Consider the following 20,779-nt stretch of genomic DNA (forward strand, 5'->3'; position numbering starts at 1 on the left):
AAAACGTTATTATTTTTTAAATGGCAATAGAGCAGTCATGGAGAATATAAGTCTGAAACAGTGAGCAGAGAAACACTACCTGTCATTTTGCAGAAAAAGATCACACAAATGCGATAGCAAAGGAACACAATAAAAGGAAGAAACAAGAATGTGATAGGTGACTCTGATTATATCTGCAAAGGAAACTGTGAAATAAATTAACACCCAAGCGCCCACGAAAGGCATATTGGAGCTTCACTGCGAGTGATCGTTATGCAACAGGGAAGGCTGGTGATTTTGTAAGAGCAGAAATAAAGTGTAGGCTGTGAAGTCTGCGGTGATAACTAATGACCACACTACTTACAACTCTGATTTGATCTCTCGCGGAAAAAAATAAAAAAGTACTCTACCGGATAGAGGTATGCAATAGGGCTCGTAGTTTTCACTTGAAACAAATAAACCTCAAATGGGATCAAAGGGCCCCAGTAAATGAGAAATGACAGTTTCTATGTTACCCTGATTTGATCTCAAGCAAAACTACATGCTGATAACATTCTGGAGCGAGGAGGAAGGTAGGGCCGTTCTTGGATTGGTAGGGGAAGGAGGTGACGGCCACTGCCCAGTCAGCTGCTGAGAAGCCCACTCTAATTTCAAAAACTTACTGAGATTTAATCTTTAACAACAACAACAACAACAACAACAATAAAGACGGTTGATGCAGCGACCACAAGGGTATTCTTTACACACACACACTCACACACACACACACATTTTGTTGTTTCCGAAGGAAACTGACACCCCTTTACATGCAGCTCTTCCATCTGTCTAAGCTGGATAAGGCATGTGTATAAACAGAGTCAAGTGTTGAGGTGCTTCCTTTGAGCCCTAAGTGTCTCCAGTTGTTTACCACCAGGAGCTTAACTAGGAGGGTCTCCAGCAGAGGCAGAGGGCATCTCATCTGCCACTTTGACTGGTTACCACTTGCTGTGGAGAGACAGAGTTGCCAGGAGCAATTTCGGGCAGATGTGGAGAGTGTGGGGGAATCTGGTAGAGCTTAGGACTGTCAAGATTTCAGCTGGGGGCCTCCCCTGCCTCTAGACATAACTCCCAGTGTAGCAGCCATGGCATGAGCACAGCACAAGAAGGTCCCTGAAGCTGCTGGCCTGGGTCTGAGCGATTCAAAGGACAAGCCCTGCCTTCAGAGCAGTTGGGATACATTCAAATCGATGAGGAATCCCAGGTGGATGAAAAGAGCTTATGTGAGTTAGAAATGTGTTGCGGACCTGAAAGGCAGGTGAGACCACTCCGGGCGGGGCGTGGAAACAATGGGTTAGCCCCACCTTCCCAGTGTGAGCCCTCCCCACCCGGACTCAAATACCCAGTGACATATGGAAGGGGACTACATTAGCGTCCCAAGACTCACTACAGCGTCCAAACACTGTGCCTGTCAGCAGAAGCCGTGGAAGAAACATGTCGTCTTCAAAAGAAGCAGTGATCAATTCTAGATCAAGCTATTCAAGACTGCTCTAGGAAAGGAAACAGCTGTTCAGAAACAAGTGTTTTGTTCAAGATGGTACAAGCAAACAAAAGCGAGATCGCTAGGCTCAAGACGCTCTTTTCTCCTGAGACGATGCCTAATAAACTATGGAAACACATTCCTGACATGGTTTTTATGTTATTCAGCAAACATTTGTTGAATTCCTACTGTGCGCCTACTGTGGCTGCTGTGTGCAGTACGCTGAGAATTCGAAGACCACTGTGAGTTGTTTGTACTTGCTGACTTCTAAAAAGCTCAATATAGAACTGCTCTAAATGGGATTTATATCAAGTGTTATAGGATTACAGGAGAGAGAGACCCATTAATTCTGACCTGAGGTAGGGCAGTCAAGAAGTCTTCACAGAAATGGCAATATTTGAACAAACTTTTTCTGTAAACATCAAGTAGGAACTATTTTGAGCTTTGTGAACCGTATGTTCTCTTTTACGAGTCAACTTTGCTGTTTTCACACGAAAGCAGCCATGAATAATATGCAAATGAATGGCCATAACTGTTTTACAATAAAACTTTATTGACTAAAACAGGCAGTAGGCCACATTTGGTCCACGGGCCACAATTTGCTGATCCCTCCTTGAAAGATAGGTAAGCTTCCATCAGCTAGAAGAGGGACAGAATCACACGCACAGAAAAAAGTTATAGAAATGTGTTAAGTAACAAAAACAAGACATTTTTTAGAGAATCATTAGATGAAGGATACTTACATGGAAAAAGGAACTAGAAAAATAAGTCGAGGCCGAACTGTGAAAGGCCTTGAATGCCATGTTCAGAAGGCTGGAGACTGTCCTTTTGAAAATAAGGAGCCATCAAGGTTTTTTTTGTTTTTTTTCCCCTTTCAAAGGTGGGGTTAACATGACCAAGTCTGTGTTTTAAAATAATAAACATGGTGGTTGTTTGGTGGCAAGGGAGACTAGTTCATGGGAGGGCAGTGCCTGTAGACCAGGAGAAAAGGACCGAGTGCCTGAACTTGGCATTGAAGAAGAGGAGGTTTGAAAGATGATCTAGAGATCAAATCAGAAGACTCGGCTAGCAGTAGGATGGAAGAGAGAGCAGGATAGCGGCACCCTTAGGATTTCAAAATATGTATCCATAGTCATCCAACCCAACTGTAGACTGTCCTCACATCAAGTCTATTCAAAGAAAGGGGCAATGGCAGGACGTGGGTGAAGGGCTTGGCCCAGTCTCGGCCCTGCTCCAAGCACTAATCTCACTAATGAAAACAATCAACAAGAAGCAGAGCCTAACTATTCATAAAGCAATTTAAGAAAGGTGATAATGGGAAGTCCCAATACCAACCAGACCTCAAAGATAGGGTTTTATCAAGACAAAGACCATCGCAAGAAAAGAAATTTTAATAGAATTAAAAAAAAAATGTCATCTGCCCACCATCTGTTCCTCTCTAGTTTGCTCCCCAAGCTTCCTGCCACCTTTCAAGAACACACTAAATTCACTGATGATCTCAATGTTCCCATTTTAGAGATGGAAAAGTCATAAAGACAGTTTCAGTAAGATGAAGAATAGGATCCAAAGTCATAGTTGCAACCACTCTATGAGGTAGGTCTTATTATTATCTCCATTTTACAGATGGGGAAACTAAGGAATAGGGAAGTTCTCAAACTTGACCAGAGTCCTAAAGTAGTAAGGATGATGTCTATTCTGGGTTTGCCTAGATGAAATGAAAACATGTCAATGCCTTGAGAAGTATAAAGACTAACACATGCATAAGGCATTATTCTTATTATAGCAATTGGCATTTACTGAGCATCCATTTGGTGAACATACCAAAACATGCCTGTGCCAGGAATGACTTCCCAAGTCCCCAGAAAACATATAAATCCCACCCCTTCTCTCCCTTTCCTTGCTCTAAGGTTCCCTAGAATTTCAGGCTTTAATTGCCAAGGAGATCACCTAGCTCAGCAAGGGGAATGGCTTGGGAACTCCCTAATTTGTAGCAGAGAAAAGACAGGAGATTTCTGCCTAACAGACACCCATCTTCATCGTAACAGAAGAAATCTGTGAGGTGGCCCTGGCAGCACTAGCCCCTTGCACGTGTCACATGCACATCCCACGACTTCCAGGTCACATGCCCTGAGGCTCTCCCTCCCAGTCTGCATTCCTAGCAAGTTTCATCCTGTCATTTTCACTGAATCTCTCTCCTCTCTGCAGGTCACTGTACTTCCTTTTTGAGTAACACCTGTTTAGGACTTTGGCTTTCAAGCATCCCTGCTGGACATGTTCTCTCAGATGGCTATGTCACAGGCTATATGTGAAAATGTAGTCATCTGTACTGAAGAGATGGCCAGATCAAACTTGACAAAATACAGAGAGCAATTCAAAGCCACTCAAAAGGAAGAGAACGCTTGGTGCGGAATGAGAGAACTCTGGGAGCAACTGAGAAAGCCCCCTGCCCCCTCCTTGTTGGAGCAGAATAGATAGAATAATGACATTTACTAAAAGGTAGTCATGAGACACTCAGCTTTTGGATCCCTCTACGTGGAAGGCAGTGTCACTTGGGTGCCGTTGGGTTTAATCTGCCTACCCCAAGTCAGAGTCAATGATCCTAACAGTCAGGAGTGGCCTTACACGTTTCTCCACATTTGGACAGGCTGATGTGACCATCTGCAAATGGTTACAGCTCTCAACACAGGGGCCCCTTTGCACAGAGTGACTTTCCCTGAAGAATTAATATTTCTGTGCCATCCTTACTCTCATGAACATGATCTGGTTCATCAAAATTAGTAAAACTGAATGCAAATGTCCCAAGTCCTTGATTTTCTAGAACAAATACTCTCCTCACTTGAAACATTGGTGGACTTTCGCCTACTGTGATTTTTTTTTTTCCATTTCCTTCTTTCCCAATAGTTACCTTCACAAAGAATATGGATTATACTTATTAGGTGATAATTTTCAAGAGTCTTCAGTTATGTCCTTGTTTTTCTTGCAAATTTACCCCCTTAATCTTCTTGTATCCCAGTGTGTGTGTGTGTGTGTGTGTGTGTGTGTGTGTGTGTGTGTGTGTGTAATACTGTAAACTACATAGAAAGTTTTAGGAAATTTCATGGATCCGGGGCCATCCTGCTTCTGGCATACCACCAAGTCCTTTAACTGATGGTTGAGAATCCTTTCACTTACTCATCCTTTTACTCATGAAATATTTACTGAACTGGAATACTTCAGGTCATTTCCTACTCAAGTATTCTTACCAACATGGGAAGCCCAGCCAAGGATGGCGGCAAGCTCCATTTCTGACCCTGGAGGGAAGGAAGGCAGTCCCTAGGTCCTTTCTTGACTGGGCACAATCCAACAGGCTCCAGCCCAGAAAGCCAGCATTGGCCAAAATGGAAATCACTTTCAGGCCAGCCATCAGCAGTACTCCCAGGAGACGGCCCACTCTCTGTGGTCTACAGGTACCGCTCTCCACACTGCCGGTACACCTCCTATGGCTCCCGCTCTGAGGGACCATCTTTCTCACTGCATTTCAGTCTCACTACAGTTGGCCATCCCCAATGCACGTCTGCCACAACAGCTCCACTTGGAGTTTGCACAGGTTTTCTCTGTAGCTCCAGGAATATTTGGTGGCACTCACCTTGCTGTGCTCAAGGGGACAGAGTGAGCGCTTTCAGGATCACTAGAAGAGGCCAGGGGACATTTTCCCTTGCTGTTTCCCTCATGAGGAGGAGTGAAGGAGCTGGTCAGAGAAGAAAGGCTAGTTTAGGTCTCTAGACCCTTTTGTCCAGCTCATCTGAACTGGACATCAGAAGAATGTCTCCCTACGAGAAGTTACGGGTACATCTAAAATGTCTGTCCAGATCAGGTAGTCTAGCTATTCACAAAAAAAAAAAAAAGAAAAGAAAAAGTATTTTCAATGCCCTCCAATATTTCAAATGTGTGGGTCTGACAATGCTGGACATTTTTTCTGCCCATTTCGATTCCTCTTGGGAAAATGGCTGGCTTAAGGAACAGAACTCTTGTAAGCAGATGTGGGCATGGCAGCTTCCCTGATTATCTAGGTAACTCAATGGGTTGGTTTGGGAGAAAGCGCCAAGAGAAGAAGGACAACACCTCACCAGTTGGGAGGGTGAATTTTGCTTCCTTCCATTTCCAGAAGTTGGCTGCTTTCCTTCCCTCCATAGTCAGCGGCGTCGCCACCACTGTGATGAACTCAAGTGCTTCTCCATGCTGTTTTCACGACCGTTTGGGGTCGACGTGTGCACAAATCCTACAGTCACGGATGCTGACACAGAGACACAATGAATGCAGACAAAGGTCTGTGCACAGAGAAATAAAGAGGAAAAGAAAACTGTGCCATGGTACTTGGAAATGCCACACGACGTCCCTGGAGATTGTGTGGCAGTACTTCACAGGAAATGTGTTTTGTATTTCCACTGGAGTAGGATAAGTGGTTGAAAACTACAGTGGGCTTTCAGTGAATGGGATGTGAAGTACTTTATGATTGTTTCCTCCACAGATGTAAGGAGACATGCTGTCTCCCTGAGAAAGATGAGAGGAAAAGAGTCTCACTGACATACACAGGGATTTGAAAAGTAATTCCCATGAGCTCTCCCAGGAGCTACCACATGCAGCTCGAGCCAAGAACCTCAGAGCTGGTTACATGTCCCAGCTGGTGGTCCCCACTTGCTTTGTTTCTGCCACCCAGTCTAGGCCAATGACATCCATGGCAGCAACTGAGAGCTGCCTGCCTCTGTGACTTTCAACACACTCAAGATGGGAGTCTTATTGGAAATGGCAAGGATGGTGAGGGAGGAAGAAGAAATCCTAGTTCGATAAAGAAAACAGACAAAGTAGCTCCCTGAGACCAGGGCTGGTGGAGGCAGCCCTGTAGGTCTCCAGTCCCAGCTGAGATTTGAGTAAATTCTCCTCCAGTGAGAAAACTCCACTGAGACCAAGCAGGGGTCCTGATGGCTGCCAGGTCAGCTGGGGAGAATTACGCTCAAGAAGTTTAACGAATGGTATGCAACTGCTTCAGAGCCACTAATTAAACTTTCTTTCAAGAGATGTTAACTTCTGGGATTTGTATTTGGATAATGCGCTTCAGCTGTGGATCCCAGAGGCTGGCGATCAGACCTCCGCCTTCCTTCCTAAGGCTTCTCAGAGCAGCTAAGGGCTGCTTCCTCCGACCAGCCTCCCCTCTGCTGGTCTTCTCGGGGTCTCCCACCTGCCTCCTCTGCTGCAGTCCCCTTTTCCACAGCTGCCATAGGAATCTTCCAGAAACAAAGCCTCTGATGTCATTTCCCTGATCGAACACCTTGCATGTTTTCTGTTGTATTGCACATGAAGGACAAAACCGGTACAGCCTGGAGCCTGTCCATCATGAGCCCTAGTTACCCTGGAGGGCTCGTCTTCCTGCCTTCTCCTGCACAGGTCTTAGCTCCAGCCAAACTGGGTGACCAGCTGGTTGGGAGGAGGCTCCAGGCCCCCCACTGCCATTCCTCTTTTGCTGTTAGGCAGAATACTCTATCCTCCTGTTCTCCAAGGCACATCTGAAACGTCACATCCTACGGATCTTACCTTGACTGACCAACAGAGGCGACCTCTGAGCCTCTGCACTGCCCAACACTTTGAACCTCTCTCTCTCACAGCACTTCCCACGTTGTCTTGAGTCCTCAGTACTGAAATCCTCGTCTGTCTCTCCCTCCTCGGAGACAGACTGACCTCTGGATCCTCTTCTGCTGTGTGAGTAACTGAGTAACTCAACTTACTGCACAGGCTGTGGAGCCACCCAGCTTGTTTTCAAATCCCTGCCCCACCAATGTCACCGCCTGACCCTCGGGCAGGTCACTGAATGTCTTTGTGCCTTAGTTGTCTTATCTGTGAATGGCGCAAAAAGTTTACAGTTGCCTCACCTGCAAAGGACAGTTACTGCCTCATATAAGGATTAAGTTAATTAATATTTGTAAAGGACACAGAACAGTGCCTGCAGTGCAGCAAATGCTATGCGACTATTAAATTTAACAACAGCATACTTGTATACACGTGTACATATGTACGCACACACGCATACCCTTGCTGGGCTGGCAGAGTATCTTGCATATAGTAAGAGCAGAGACTCACTGAGTCTAGTCTTAACATAAAACCAAGTGGAGCATCAGCCATGTCCTAGCATTCTCACATTAACAAGCCGCACCTCCTGAAAGATGGAGTCCATATCTGACAACAGCAGATCTGTCTGGAGCGTGGCCTACACTCAGACAAGGCAAAAACATCTACTTAGCCTCCAAAGGGAAAAGCGCTATCTTAGTAGGCCTCACTGCCCTCTCTCAACAGTGAGTACGATCTGTTTATAATCTCCACATCCGCTCCGTTCTGAAAATGGTTCCCATTATGCAGTTCTGTGCTCACTGCTTCTAGGCCTACACGCAAGTCAAAGACCCCCAACTCTAAGATGTTTTCCTTTGAGCAGCCTGGCACATGTCCTGAGTTGGATGGGCCAGATGACAAACATCCATCTCAGATGAAGCTAGCATCCGACTGCAATGACGGGCACCACACGAGCAGTCAGAATCCAAGGCCCAATTGAGCCCAGAGGTGCTGTGGACAAACTGCTCACGTCCGTCTGGATGGGACTGGAAGGCAGGGGGCTGGGAGCCGGGGCGGCTGCCCCACAAGCCTCTCTCCAGTGGCTTTACACCGTTACTGGCCTGATACTAATTTGAGACAATGCACCATCGCATCACAACAAATTAGCCACAGACACACGATTGCAATCAACTTGGGGGCCATCCTGAATGGGGGCTGGGGGATTCCCTGTCTCCGTGAGCTGCACGCTCCCACAGATGTTTCTAAAAGCCTCTTCCCAGAGGCCCATTTAGAGAGAAATTAAATGCAACTTGGACTTAATTAACGTTTTAAATGATAATGAATACAATGTAGATTCATAGGAGGCATTTACATTGTGTTGTAAAATTGATAAAAATTTAATAACTCTTTGTTAATAAGTTATGTCTCCCCAGACCCATAAAGCCTAAGGCACTGCAGACTCCAGACTGGGTCTAATCCAGGCTCCTGTGCAGGTGGAGGAGGGAGCAGAGATGGACTTGACATTTGCTCCAAGCCTGCGCTAATTCAAACCTCTGCTTGTTCGTCAGTACTTTATTGCATACAGTAAAGGTCAGGATTTGCGCTCAAGGCAGAGCCTTGACAAGAAAGCTCAAGTGAAAGGCAGGCTGGCCCTGGCATCTGTCGCCCACGACAGTGCAGGAGGGGGGAGATGGAGAGCACTGGCCACATGTGTCCTCCACCATGGAGGTAAGATGGAGAATCGGAGAGAAGGTGGAGAATCCGCTGCGCTGTCAGGGGGAGTATTGTGACAACCAGCCACTGTCCTGAATAAAAATGCAAACAAACATCACTTCCACGTCACTTTGCATAAGGACCTCTGCTCAGCTTACTTGTGGCACGCCAATATCTTTTCTAGTTTGTCCTTGAAGAGCTGAGTCACCTATTAAAGCATGTCCTTGAAAAGGAAGGTGTCCAAGTGACAGGGTACACACCAAGGACCCTTTCATCTTTCCTCATTCTGACCTTTGTACTTCTTCTCTCCCAACCCTGTTTCAAAGGATTTCTTTTGAAAAGCCGGCTGCTGTGTGCCTACTGTTCCCTTTCTCTTTCATCTATATGTTGTGCCTTTTTATAGCATATTTATCTTAAAGAATCAACAATACTATTGGGGGGGGTACAACGAGGTCCCAAAATGCCAGTCAACTACGTCATCGGATGCTAAACTGAAAAAACAAAACAAACAAACAAACAAAACCTGGCTATTTATTATAAATGAAAACCTGGTTTGTTTTGGAGTTCTTTAGAGATGGGTCATTTAAAGGATTCTTTTCAAAGGAAAGTTTGCCCAAGCATGATTGTTGCCTTACTAGGCTGGTTTAAGGAGCTGACCACTGCGCAAATACATAGGAAGGCTTATTTCGGGTCAACTCATCGCTAAATGTGGCTACCACAAAATCAAGTGAGAGGCATTGGCTTTTGCAGCCTTGCCGGCTACCAACAGAAGTGCCGTCAGAGGCCTTTCCAGGGTCATTACCTCCCAGGGAATGATTACATGGCTGCCCAGGTCTATCTGCCTTCCTGTGTTCACTTCCAGCAACAAAATGCAAATGGCCAAATCGGGGTGCATGGGCAAAGGCTAGCTAAAGAGCTGGAGTATGATGCAAATGCTGCTTTAGTGTTTGGTGTCATGGGGGTGGGGGAGGGAGGGAGAGGAGGAGGGAAAGAGTGAGGAAGGGAGGGAAGGAAGGAGGGAGGGAGGGAGGGTGAGAGAGAGAGAGAGAGAGAGAGAGAGAGAGAGAGAGAGAGAGAGAGAGAGAGAGTTAGGGGAATTATACCAGCATGCATGAGAAAATGGGAGAAACTGCAGACCCAGAATGAATGGGCTTCAAAGAACACATGGGGCACTCTGAGTAAAATGATTTAGGCTGACTTTCCTTTCTTTATCCTTCTATCACTGATGGTGGTGGTGGGGACGAGACAGTCTTTGGTTCTAGGGCCTAGAAATAAAACAAATTTTAGGGTTGAGAAGCTTGAGGAAGTCACCCAAAACTATACATAAAAGGAATGAGGCAATGATAGGCTGTTGATTTTTAAGTGCAGCTTATTAAATTAAACCTCCTTTTACCAGGCATTGGAGACTGTCAGCATAGGGTGTGTCCTATTATAGACTTTTTCCTAGAGCTATTTCCACCCCCTGCCCTTGTATCTGATTTTATGTACTTCAAAATGCCATTAGTTCACTTGAGTGACTTCAGTTCTATTGACAGTGTTAATTCTCTGCCTGTACAAACCAAAGGCTACTCAGGATAAGCTGATTTTTGTTTATATCTGACACGACTCAAGATTATACTAAACTGATTTTGGTATGTCTCCCTTCAACCTGATCGTATTGGACTTCTCCCATCCCAACCACTGGAGTAGAATGCCTCCTTGTATTATATCTCTACCCGAAATAAAAGTCATGTGCCAATTTAAAATTAGCTACAGTAGTTTGGGAAAGGGCATATGTAATTGTGCAGGTTTAAACTATTAGTAAATTGAAAGGTTGGTGTGAGTGATCACACATGTACTCCAGCTAAAACTCTTTCCAAGTGCAAGTCTAAGGATCTGTTTCTCTTCTAGCACGTGATTAATTTGTTCATGCCAGGGTTACTGACGTTTGTGGCCAGCATCCCGTCAGGCAGGTCTCAGCAGGTTTGAATCAATAGGGCCCTATGTTGTTTCTGCATCATAATTTTAATTGCCCCTTTCTGTGAGATGTAGCAGTCAGATAGCAGGCAAGACTGAAATAAGAATAAATTTGTACCAGAGCAAAAGCACCATTTTACAAAATTATATTGAGGGAAAATAGAACTGATTAGAACCGAAATCTGTATTTATGTGTGTTGCTCAACATGTATATTTATATTTGATAGTACTAGATAGTACCAGAACATAGCTATTTGTAAAACGTCTGGGGCCCATACCATCCTTGTGTGTTTTAAGAGAGCTGGTACCCCTGCCCATCTGAAGTGGAAATAAAATCGGAATAATCAGACAAGGATGCTACGTGTGCACTGATCGTAGCCTGCCATATTGAATAATTCAGTCTTGCCCGAAATAGAATAGTCTTGCGATGAATCCTTGTAGGCCCCTCTTTGCCTTACTTTTCTAACACTGTTTTTGAAGTCTTTTGTAAAGGAGTCCTACTTCTCTGTGGATCTTTTTGTCAGCACTGTCTGGCCTTACAATAGAAGGAGACAAAGGTTAGAAGAGTACGTGACTTAACAGCCAATAGGTGGTAAGGGGCCACACCTCCAAGGAGAGGTGAGCTGAGCTGGCCGGTCCCGCTGTTAGAAGGCACATTTCTAAAACCGTTGTGAACACTTTTCATACATTACCACTCCTTTGGGAACCAGCTACTTCTCTTCCCACTTCAGAAAACACATAATGGGACTTTGTGTTTCAATTTAATGTCCCTTGAAAACCTAAATCTTTCCCCTTATAAGAAAAAAAAAAAAGTAGTAAAGAGGGAGACGAAAGGCAAAAGAGAAACGAATTAGGCAGTCTCCAATGCACACCGGCTCAACTGGGAAACTGCGACCAAAGCAAGCTCCGTAATAATATAATGACGTTTAATGAGTGTCTTGGGAAACAATACAGCCCCAGCATAAAAGACAAAGGGCAAAACCCATCATGGCTCTGCTGACACTAATTCAAAATGATTTTCAGAACAACCAAAGAATGTAAGAGAAGTAATCTGATCCGCCCATCTGACCTCACTTTGATTCAAGGGCCCTTCTCCTGCCATTTCTAATTGTCAAACCCTCTACATTTCACATCTGCTCATATTTAATGAAAAGCCCACTCTCACCACTGCTCTTTGAGTCAACCAGCTCTGTCAAACGGGCACCACCCAACCCCACCACCAGTGAGGGAAGGGATTGCTGTTGGAGTTCTGCCAGTAGAATTCCGCATAGAGACAGACATTTTTTAATTGGAGAAGAAGGGCTTATGCGGGCGCATGAAGGGGCTCAAATTGGAATGGATTTTTCTAACTTATTATTAATGGTCAAAGGTGAGTGGTCTCACACAGGGATAGATGAAATCTGCTTTTGTTTGATGGAGTGACAAGGGCGGAAAGACTGATGAAACAGAGGAGGCAAACCCCACCCCTGAGCTGTCAGTACCAGTTAAAGCTTCAACATACAGGCCAAAGCCCCATGTTTTCCACAGTGGGGCTTATTTTGGAGGAGAAGGAAGGATAACAATCTCATCCACGGGATGTTTCTGAGAGGACAGGACAATCCTACCCCAAGTATTTCGTCTCTTCGTCTCCAACAATGCTTCGATTAAATTGCAGAGCCAAGAAACCCCTCCGAGAATGGTTTCTCCTGGATGAAATGGAAATTATACATGCTGGGCCTCACTAGGGGGACACGGATTTTGCTATGATTGGTATGGGTGACCAGAGCCAAAACATGACCACACACCCTAGTTTAGAGCCCGAGTGACTCCTTCCTTTTCTCCACTGACTCTCTGGCCAAGGTTTGAGAGCCTAGTAATTATATGAAAACATATAGAAATTGTGCCTTAGGCATAAGGGTTACCCAGTGGCTGGTAGTTACATTCCCCACAACCAATCAAAGCGACGTGGCCAATTTGTGCCACCATCGCTACTCCTTTGCTTTTCCCCAGCTCTTGTCTCTGAAGCTGGTGTCTTGCTACACATCGTCGACAAACAAATTCTTTGTGTGGTTGTGTCCTAGTCTACCTTGGTAGTGTCATGTGATGAGAGAGAACTCTTACAACGAAAATAAAGGGGTAAGAGTTCATAGTGTGGCATCTGTAAGAAAGATTTTAAAGGAAACTTTCTTTCTAAAAAGTTCCATTTTAGGCCAATGTCAAGACAAGATTTAGACAGTCCCAAATCACTCTCAAGACACCTTCCATTAGCTATTACTTTTACAAATGAATCTTGTCCTTTGGCACTGTTCTGGAGAGGCAGTGAGTCATGAATCCGAGAGCACGATTGTCTGGTCCTAGATCTAACTTTTCCAGATGACTCTAAGACAGCTCGATGCACAGATCATGCCTCAGACCTGAACTGCAGGTACAAACACCAGCTCCTGGCCTGGCACACCCTTCCAATGCACACAAGGAAGCTAGGGCTCCTTCGGCACTAGAAGCCTTTTTGGACCGCTGTCATATACACCATGCAGAGACTCCCTTGTATGCCGGCACAGGGAAGTCAAGCCAAGTTTAACATGGGAGTAAACGCTGAGGCGGGAAGTGCTCTTCTCCACCCTTGGTGCCTGTGTGAATTAATCCTCGCTAGTGAAAGTGTAATGCAACCAGCAGCTCTGGGCACAGAGGAGAGAGAAGGGATGGCAAGACGGCCACTTGTCAATGTGTTGGGTGCTTTTAAGAGGAAGGGATGAAGCACAGAAGAACTGTTTTCTATCTCCCATGCTATCAAAAATGTGAAAATAAGGTTACCCACACACTATAAGGCATCTATCTATGTGGTTCCTCACGTGGAACCACAACCTGTTCTGCCCTTAGACAAGGACCCGCATCCCAGGATCTCTGTGTACACGCTGGAGCTTTCAGGAACACCACCTATGAACTGTGTCAGTCAAATACCAGTAAAGTCCATGCTGAAGAAAAGGCTGAGGGGGCTCTCGGGGATCTGGTGTATCTCAGCTTTGCCAGCTACCAGCCCTGACTGGTTCTTTAAATGTCTGAGCTGACAAAGACATCAGATCCCAAAGGCCTGTGCTTCAGACTCAAGGAATTCATGGGGGTTCGTGGTTTACAGTTTTTGTTATTATTTGGAATCATGATTACTACAAGATACCTTAAACAGGGAACGACACTTTTGGAAAAGTAAATGATATCAATGGACTGATCCTTGGAATCCGTCTTTCTTTTTTAGGGGGAGCTCTACAACCCACCAGTCTGTATAGGTTGGCAGATTTAGAGCACTCTTTTTCAGAACATAGGACACAGCCTGGCACCGGAGGAATGAGACACAGATTAGGGAGACACAGTGGAAAAAAAACCAAAAAAACCCATCTGCATCGAAACCCTGTTGTATTTTAGAAACTACCTAAGCTCATTGAAAACAATTTCATGCTAGCTCGAGTTGGCTTGTTCTCGCTAGACTTTTTACCTCCCTCCCTTCGACCCAATCCGATATCTAACCTTTCACTGAATAGTAACAAACATATTTCCACACATCTCTGTATTAATATAGGATTTGATTTGCTGTCACATTAAATCCATTTCTATTTATTTAAAGAGAGTGAGACTGTAATATCACAGTTCTGCGTGCTATTACGAGAAGCACAAGTTAACAGAATGGGAGGGAGGGCTTCCCCAGCACGTACACAGTGACACAGGCAACCGGGACGACATATCACCACATACTAGGTCACACTGGGAAGAACACATCACCTCGACTGACTCACAGAACCACAGGGCACGACACAAGACGAGGATGATCCACAGACAGCACAGACATGGAACTGCATATGTCGGGGTTCAACTTACAGGCACGGAAACTGGTGGAGCAATCATTAACAGAGACAGAAGAAAGTGGGAAGGCTCTCTCAAGGGTGTCCATGTTACCACGCACACGGCCTGACATGCACGAGCAGTCACGCTCAGAACGTCCGCAATCAAAACAACATGCCCGTCTCATTCTCTTGTAGATGGACATCTTGGCTATAACCATGGGGTTGGATGAGAGGAGAGGAAGAGCAGTAGTTAATGGCTAGGTCACGTACAGCCAGGCGGCCGGAAGGGAGCTGAAGGGGTTGAACACAGGTCTTAGTTCACAGTAACAGTCTTGACCCAGAAAAAAATGCAGAGTGACTGCTCGTAACAGTTTGGTGGTCCATCCAAAAAAATGCAGCGGAAATATAAATTGCCTCTGTAGTCCCCCAAGGCTGTTGTGTATGATTTTTCTCCCCTAGGTGAGGCGGGTGACTACAGGAAACGGGCATGGCTGATTACAATCAGGTTCTTGGATGAGAAGAAGAGCACATTACAGATAGCAAAAAACGTAACCAACAATTTTCCCCTGGCACAATTAATACAGGAGGACAAAATATACACACAGCCAATCAATTCACTGCTTACTTGGTACAATAAATGGTTTTTGCAGGATGCAAAAAATATCTAATACGTAGGCTTTCTAATTTCCATCCACTTATGGGCATTAGGCAGAGCCTGGGACAAGCTTTCATCAAATTAGATGTAAAACGATTACGTGTTAATATAGAATCTGAGGATGCCTCTGCTGAACTTCCCCAGAGTGAGTTTACATGACGCCTACAGGAATTTAAATTTACTCTTGACAGAACAAATATCCAAATCTGTCCATATAAGAAATGCAGCTACTCAAGGCTAACGCTGCGTGTTTGACATTAAAGGCAGTTCAAAAATAAAAAATCACCCAAAGCATATGAGATGTTGGTCTATTGGAATGCATTTAGCTACTCATGGGTGTATTTTCTGCTTAAAGCTGAGAAAATCTGAAAATCGCACACCGCCCACCAAAAATTCAGAAAGCAACCAGGCTCTTGGTTCTTCGTAATTTTTTTTCTTATACAGAAAATACTGGTCAAAATAGATTAAAAATTACAAAACATGAACTAAGAGAAGAGACTCCCATGTAAAAGATCGTGTTGAGGCTCGCATGCCGTAGCTATAGCGCTTCTAAAGCTAGTGGCCAAGGCTCTACATGGCCTAGGGACCCAACTTGAGCTCTAACCTACTCAAGTTGATGGACATCAATGTATCCTTCACGTCCTTCACCTCTACCTTTCCAGCCAATTTATAGTTCAGTACCACGAGAAGGTTTTCGTGCCTCATTTTGATGCTACAACAGGCGAAAATATTTGCTTATCCCTTAGCCGGAACCGGCCTGCTTCTCTGACAGGAGGGAGAAGAATTCATGCTCATTCCAAACATTACAGCCAAATAGTAACCTGCACTAAAGAGAGGTGCTATTCCCTGCACCCGCACCTTCCATTTGGAAAGTTGTATTTTCCCTCCCTTTCTTTTTCTTCGTGGAGAATGGTTGTACTCTTCCTTTAAAATACGGCTTGTGGTTTTGGCCTCTTTGAATGTTACAGTCACCAGGAAGAGGGGTTTAAATCTCTCAAATGGGTCAAGTCCTGTTCTAAGACCTTTATGACTTGCCATACAGTATATTTGTCAAGCGGGGTAACGTTATGATTGTGACGAACAGGCACTGGGGAAGATGAATGAGAGAACTCTTCAGCAGCAACTCCATTCCTGTGAACTTGGCTCACATTTTTAGTGACACGTTCTTTTAGCATCCTAGCTAGTCAGGTGTTCCGGTTATCATCATGCAGCCCCAGCCTTGTTCAATGTGTGAGACATCATTCCTGAGCTTAGCTTTTAGGGGGTGGCGGGGAATAACGTTCTCCTATAGCATTTGAATCAGAAGAATTTAGAAGGCATAGTGTGAATGCCCAGATTACCTCCAAAGAGCAGTTGTTGAAATCATGAAAGGGAAAAAAGGTCTTCAGCTGAAGACATGAAAATAAAGTTATTTTAAATGCATCCAGATCTGGTGTACAACTTGGAGGCCACTTGCTTGGTTTTTCTCTCTCCTAGTTCTTTTACTGGAAATATTGATTTGTTATTTATACAGAAGAGGAAAACGAAGATGATTTTTTGTTTCACTGTAGATGAATTGTTTTGAAAACAATTTTTAATCAAATGCTGTAGCAGAAGAGAAGCCCTTCAAACTCTGAAATGCTATGCTTCTCGTTACCAGCAGTCCCTGGTTTTCATTTGCGTCCTGTCATTTTGGGTTCACATACAATAATAGAATCTGACACATTTATAGAGAAAATATATATATATATACATATATATGTATATACACACGTACACATATAGATGTATCTATATATGTATCTATAGATATACAGATACATCTATATATACTTTCTTTAAAGACAAAGGGAGGGAGGATGGGGGTGGGATAACTTTTGAACCGGTTTTGGTTTTGCCAGAGGTAAGCCCATTGTAATGGGTGATTGAAACCTCCTACTTGATAAGGGCTTCAGGAGGAAACACAACTTAAGCCAGTGCCTCTCAGGGACTGTTTGCAACTGTTATTGTTGGCTGTTCTGGAGACCATGCATTGTTCTAAAATGTCGTATTGTTAGCATGCGGGAACGGGCTGAAACCGGTCATCCAAGCAGCAAAGAAACCATTCGCTATAAGAAGATTAAATGGTAATTAGAAGCAGTCGCATTCCAAAGCAGCATATGCATAAAAAAGAAAACATGCTATTACTCGTCATTCCTTCCCAGTCTCACTTTGACACTCACACCAAATACGAAATAGAAACCTCAGAAGACAATCAAGCACCACCACAAAAAAAAAAAATCAGCAAGAATGATCAATGAGAGGCTCAAAGACAAGACAGAAACAGTTAAAAATGATTAATCCCCATACGTTGACAAACTTGTGTAAATTACAATGTCTAGACCAAGGTGCCACCGATGCGGAGGGTGGCTCTTTTTCTCTACTTCCGGAAGAGTCCACTTTCATTGACTCCCTGTCATATGTCTTCACCTATTTACTTCTGGATCCACTTTCTTAAAAGGCAAGTCCCATTCTGACCTTCCGTCTGGTGGAGTGATCCATCAGGCTTGAAGGACGTGTGTCCCAACAGGAAGAGTCTTCCTCTGGGCCATCACACGAGACATGAACAAGCTCTTTCACTAAAAAAGGGTGAGGATTTGCCTCCCTGGTGGTAGCTGTTACAGAAGATGTGGACGCTCTGTGTATAAAATTATAGTCTCCAGTTGTAAAACACAATGACATCAAAATTAAGTTGTGGATCTCCTAATTTGGGAAATAACACCCCTCAACTCTCTTTCTCTCTGGCTTCCTTATCTTTTGGTTTTGTTTTAGTGAATCACGGATATTCAGAACCACTGGTATTTTATTTCCATTTCTCTGGGATTGTTTCCTCTTCTAGAGCTGTTGTAGGTTAGAAGGTTAATTTCCGATAACAGAGTGCCATTTAAAACTCCCAGGGTTAGGTTTCAAAGAGCAACTTTGAAAGTTTTCAGTATTTATTTAAAACAGAAGTAAATTTCATATCTACTCCCTGGCCACATAAAGTGCCCTCTCTCCTCTGGTGTTTGCTGATTTTCTTATTACAGAGCCACCCAATGCTCTCCTCCCAAATCCCAATGCTCAGAAGAGTTTTCCCCGAGATTACAATGACAATACAAAGTAGATCTATGAGGACATCTAGTGGATCGGTGTGGAAAAGCAACTAGTTGACGGACCTGAAGGAGCTCCCTCTGAAAGGGAGCAGAGAAAGGACCGTGTGTGCCTCTAAGAACTGAAATGTGTGCAGTGTCATTTCAATTCAATGGTTTCTCACAATCCACAGTGTATTTTTAGGGGGCAGCCGGGACAAAGGGGTGAGAGGTTCTAGATGATTGTCCCAGAGTGGTCAAAAGTGGCAACTCACTAGCAAGCACATTGCTTCTGCAGCCGTCGCCAGCAGGGGAGGGCCACTTCAGCACCAGCTGGCCAGGTCTCCTCAGAGCCCTGTGACAGCTTCCTGAGACAAGGAACAGATGCAAGTGTGTCTCTGGTAGGTGCACATACTGTAGTGACTTGTCATTCCATCTTAGGGCTCTTGGAACTTTATACTCAATGAATTGCTCCCATAGGCCGGCTTAACTCTGGGAAAGCTGAAAAATAAGCCTCTGGGGACTCGGTTTTCTCTTTGGCCCACATCATAAGGTTCTTGCTCTTGGACTGGTGCCACCAATTCAAAGAGGTTATGTGGTTTCCAAGAATTAGACCCTGGGTCTCACCCACCTCCTAACAGTTTTACAATTTGAGAAACAGCTTTTATGTGCTTTCCTTCACCACAATGAAGTGAATATTCATCTATTTCCATTATGACTTCTTGGTGCTATTTATAGAGACCACATTCCCTAATGGGCATCATCAAAGGTATCTCTTTACCCTTAAGTGTTTAAAACTGGAAGACACCTCAGCCATACTCTTGGACAACTTTCCCAATATTTTCAAGGGTCATGATCATGAGAAAGGAAACCTGTGGCGAAGTGGCTACTGTAGATGTAGTTTAGTTACTGCTCTTTGCTTGTGTCAAACTGACTGTCAGCTGTCAAACTCAGGTTCTCTGCTGGTTGGCCCATCCGAGCCAAGCCTGGAATGGAAGAGGGGGTGGGACTCCATCCTGTTCTCAGCACCATCTGCCTCCTGCATCGGCAACCAAATTGTCAGCCAATTTCCAATTGCAGAATCTTAATTTCCAGGGTGGGTTGGGAGGGGAAGGAGAAGCAGTGCTGGACCGAGAGGCTCAGGTGGTGTTTTGCAACTGCAGGGGGCAAGATATTTTAGGTTTCCAATGGAGCAAATTCAGGGGAAGACTGGTGTGGGGGAAAAAAAAAAATCTGCCATTCAAGTCATAGAAACTTGTTAGATCGTAACCTTATGTTTAAAATCAATCCAATGCAGGAAGGATTATTTTCAAGCCTGAACCCGGGAGCTGCTCTTCAGATGCTCACAGTAAGTAAATTACAGGTAAAAACATCCACGGAAGAAAAGTTCACTGAGGTGTAAGGTTGAGGCATTTGTTTGATGTGACACTGGGAATCCGAGAGCATTCTTTCAGGTCCTATAAATGAGAAATGATGTCTTCACTTAGCAAAATTCCTCCTAATAGCTTCTGGAGGGAGACGAAAGATCTTCCAGGTGGTTTTCCCAGAGCGGAAAGAGGGGGGAAAAAAAGCTAGTTAATGTCTGCAGCACAGAGCGCTCCGAGCTAGTTGTTCCTGCCCTCAGCACCACACTGTGGCTGGAAATGGCAGAAGAATTTGGCACTAGAGTTGTTTGATGATTGACATCATGGTTTCTCTCCGATTCTGAAGGATCACTAGATTGTGTGAGCCGCTGCGCTCTTCAGGTATAAAAGGGGCTCGTGCCCTCAAAACTATCCTTGAAGGTGTTCTGCAGATAAAGGGAGCTGCAGAGTCAATTTTGGCAGAATCGTGACTTGAAGAAGGTCGCTGTTTTGTTTGGCTTCTACATTGAGCATTCTGTACCCTCAAACTCTGAAGCCTAGCCCAAACCAGACGACAGACTTGCCTCTTCTGCTGCTAAAGGTGAATGAGAGGACACATGCTGAGACGTCTTCTCCAAATCCCAGGGCCAGTGGACTCAAGTGATCTGCAGGTGGGGTCTCGTGTTCAGTGGTCTGATGTACACGAGCCAAGAACCCATGCTCATTTCGGGTGCCTCTGAAAGCAGCACTGCTCTAAGGCACACACAGAAATACTGGCCGTAAACGTTCCTCGTCAACTGCCACATCATGTTGAGTAGAAGGGTCCTACTCCTTGAGTAAGTTAGGGGCTCAGAGACTTACACTTACTTGTTCAGACTTGTACATAGCTCATCAAGGAAACTGAACGTCTCCTTGAGCCATCTTTTCTGCCTTAAGCAAGTAAATGGTTCTTCCAAGATGCCTGACCTACACCTATAGAGGAATTGGGTATGTTTTAGTGGGTACTGATGGAAGAAGAAACTTGATTTGAAAGCAAGGGAATTTCCTAGATTGCAGGAAATAATTACCACTGTGGAAATACTTGTCTCCAGGAAGGTAGTTTAGATACTTAGAGTTCCAAAGTTGGGTGTCCAGTTAATTCC

The 20,779-nt window shown here is 44.6% G+C and overlaps 1 protein-coding gene across 28 annotated transcripts in view; it reads right to left on the reverse strand.

Annotated features, from left to right (window-relative positions):
• The window catches only part of KCNMA1 (potassium calcium-activated channel subfamily M alpha 1), a 708,733-nt gene that overhangs the window by 113,692 nt on the left and 574,262 nt on the right, over positions 1-20,779 (reverse strand). For 8 of the 28 annotated variants that reach the window (XM_033130127.1, XM_033130140.1, XM_033130139.1 and 5 more), the window contains exon 20: positions 14,588-14,761. The exons of the other annotated variants lie outside the window; for them this stretch is intronic. In XM_033130127.1, the coding sequence (XP_032986018.1) occupies positions 14,588-14,761 (174 nt within the window). The remainder of the gene's footprint in view (positions 1-14,587; positions 14,762-20,779) is intronic. 28 annotated transcript variants of the gene reach the window in all.

This window comes from Rhinolophus ferrumequinum, chromosome 16, assembly GCF_004115265.2.
Source record: "Rhinolophus ferrumequinum isolate MPI-CBG mRhiFer1 chromosome 16, mRhiFer1_v1.p, whole genome shotgun sequence".
Taxonomy (NCBI): domain Eukaryota; kingdom Metazoa; phylum Chordata; class Mammalia; order Chiroptera; family Rhinolophidae; genus Rhinolophus; species Rhinolophus ferrumequinum.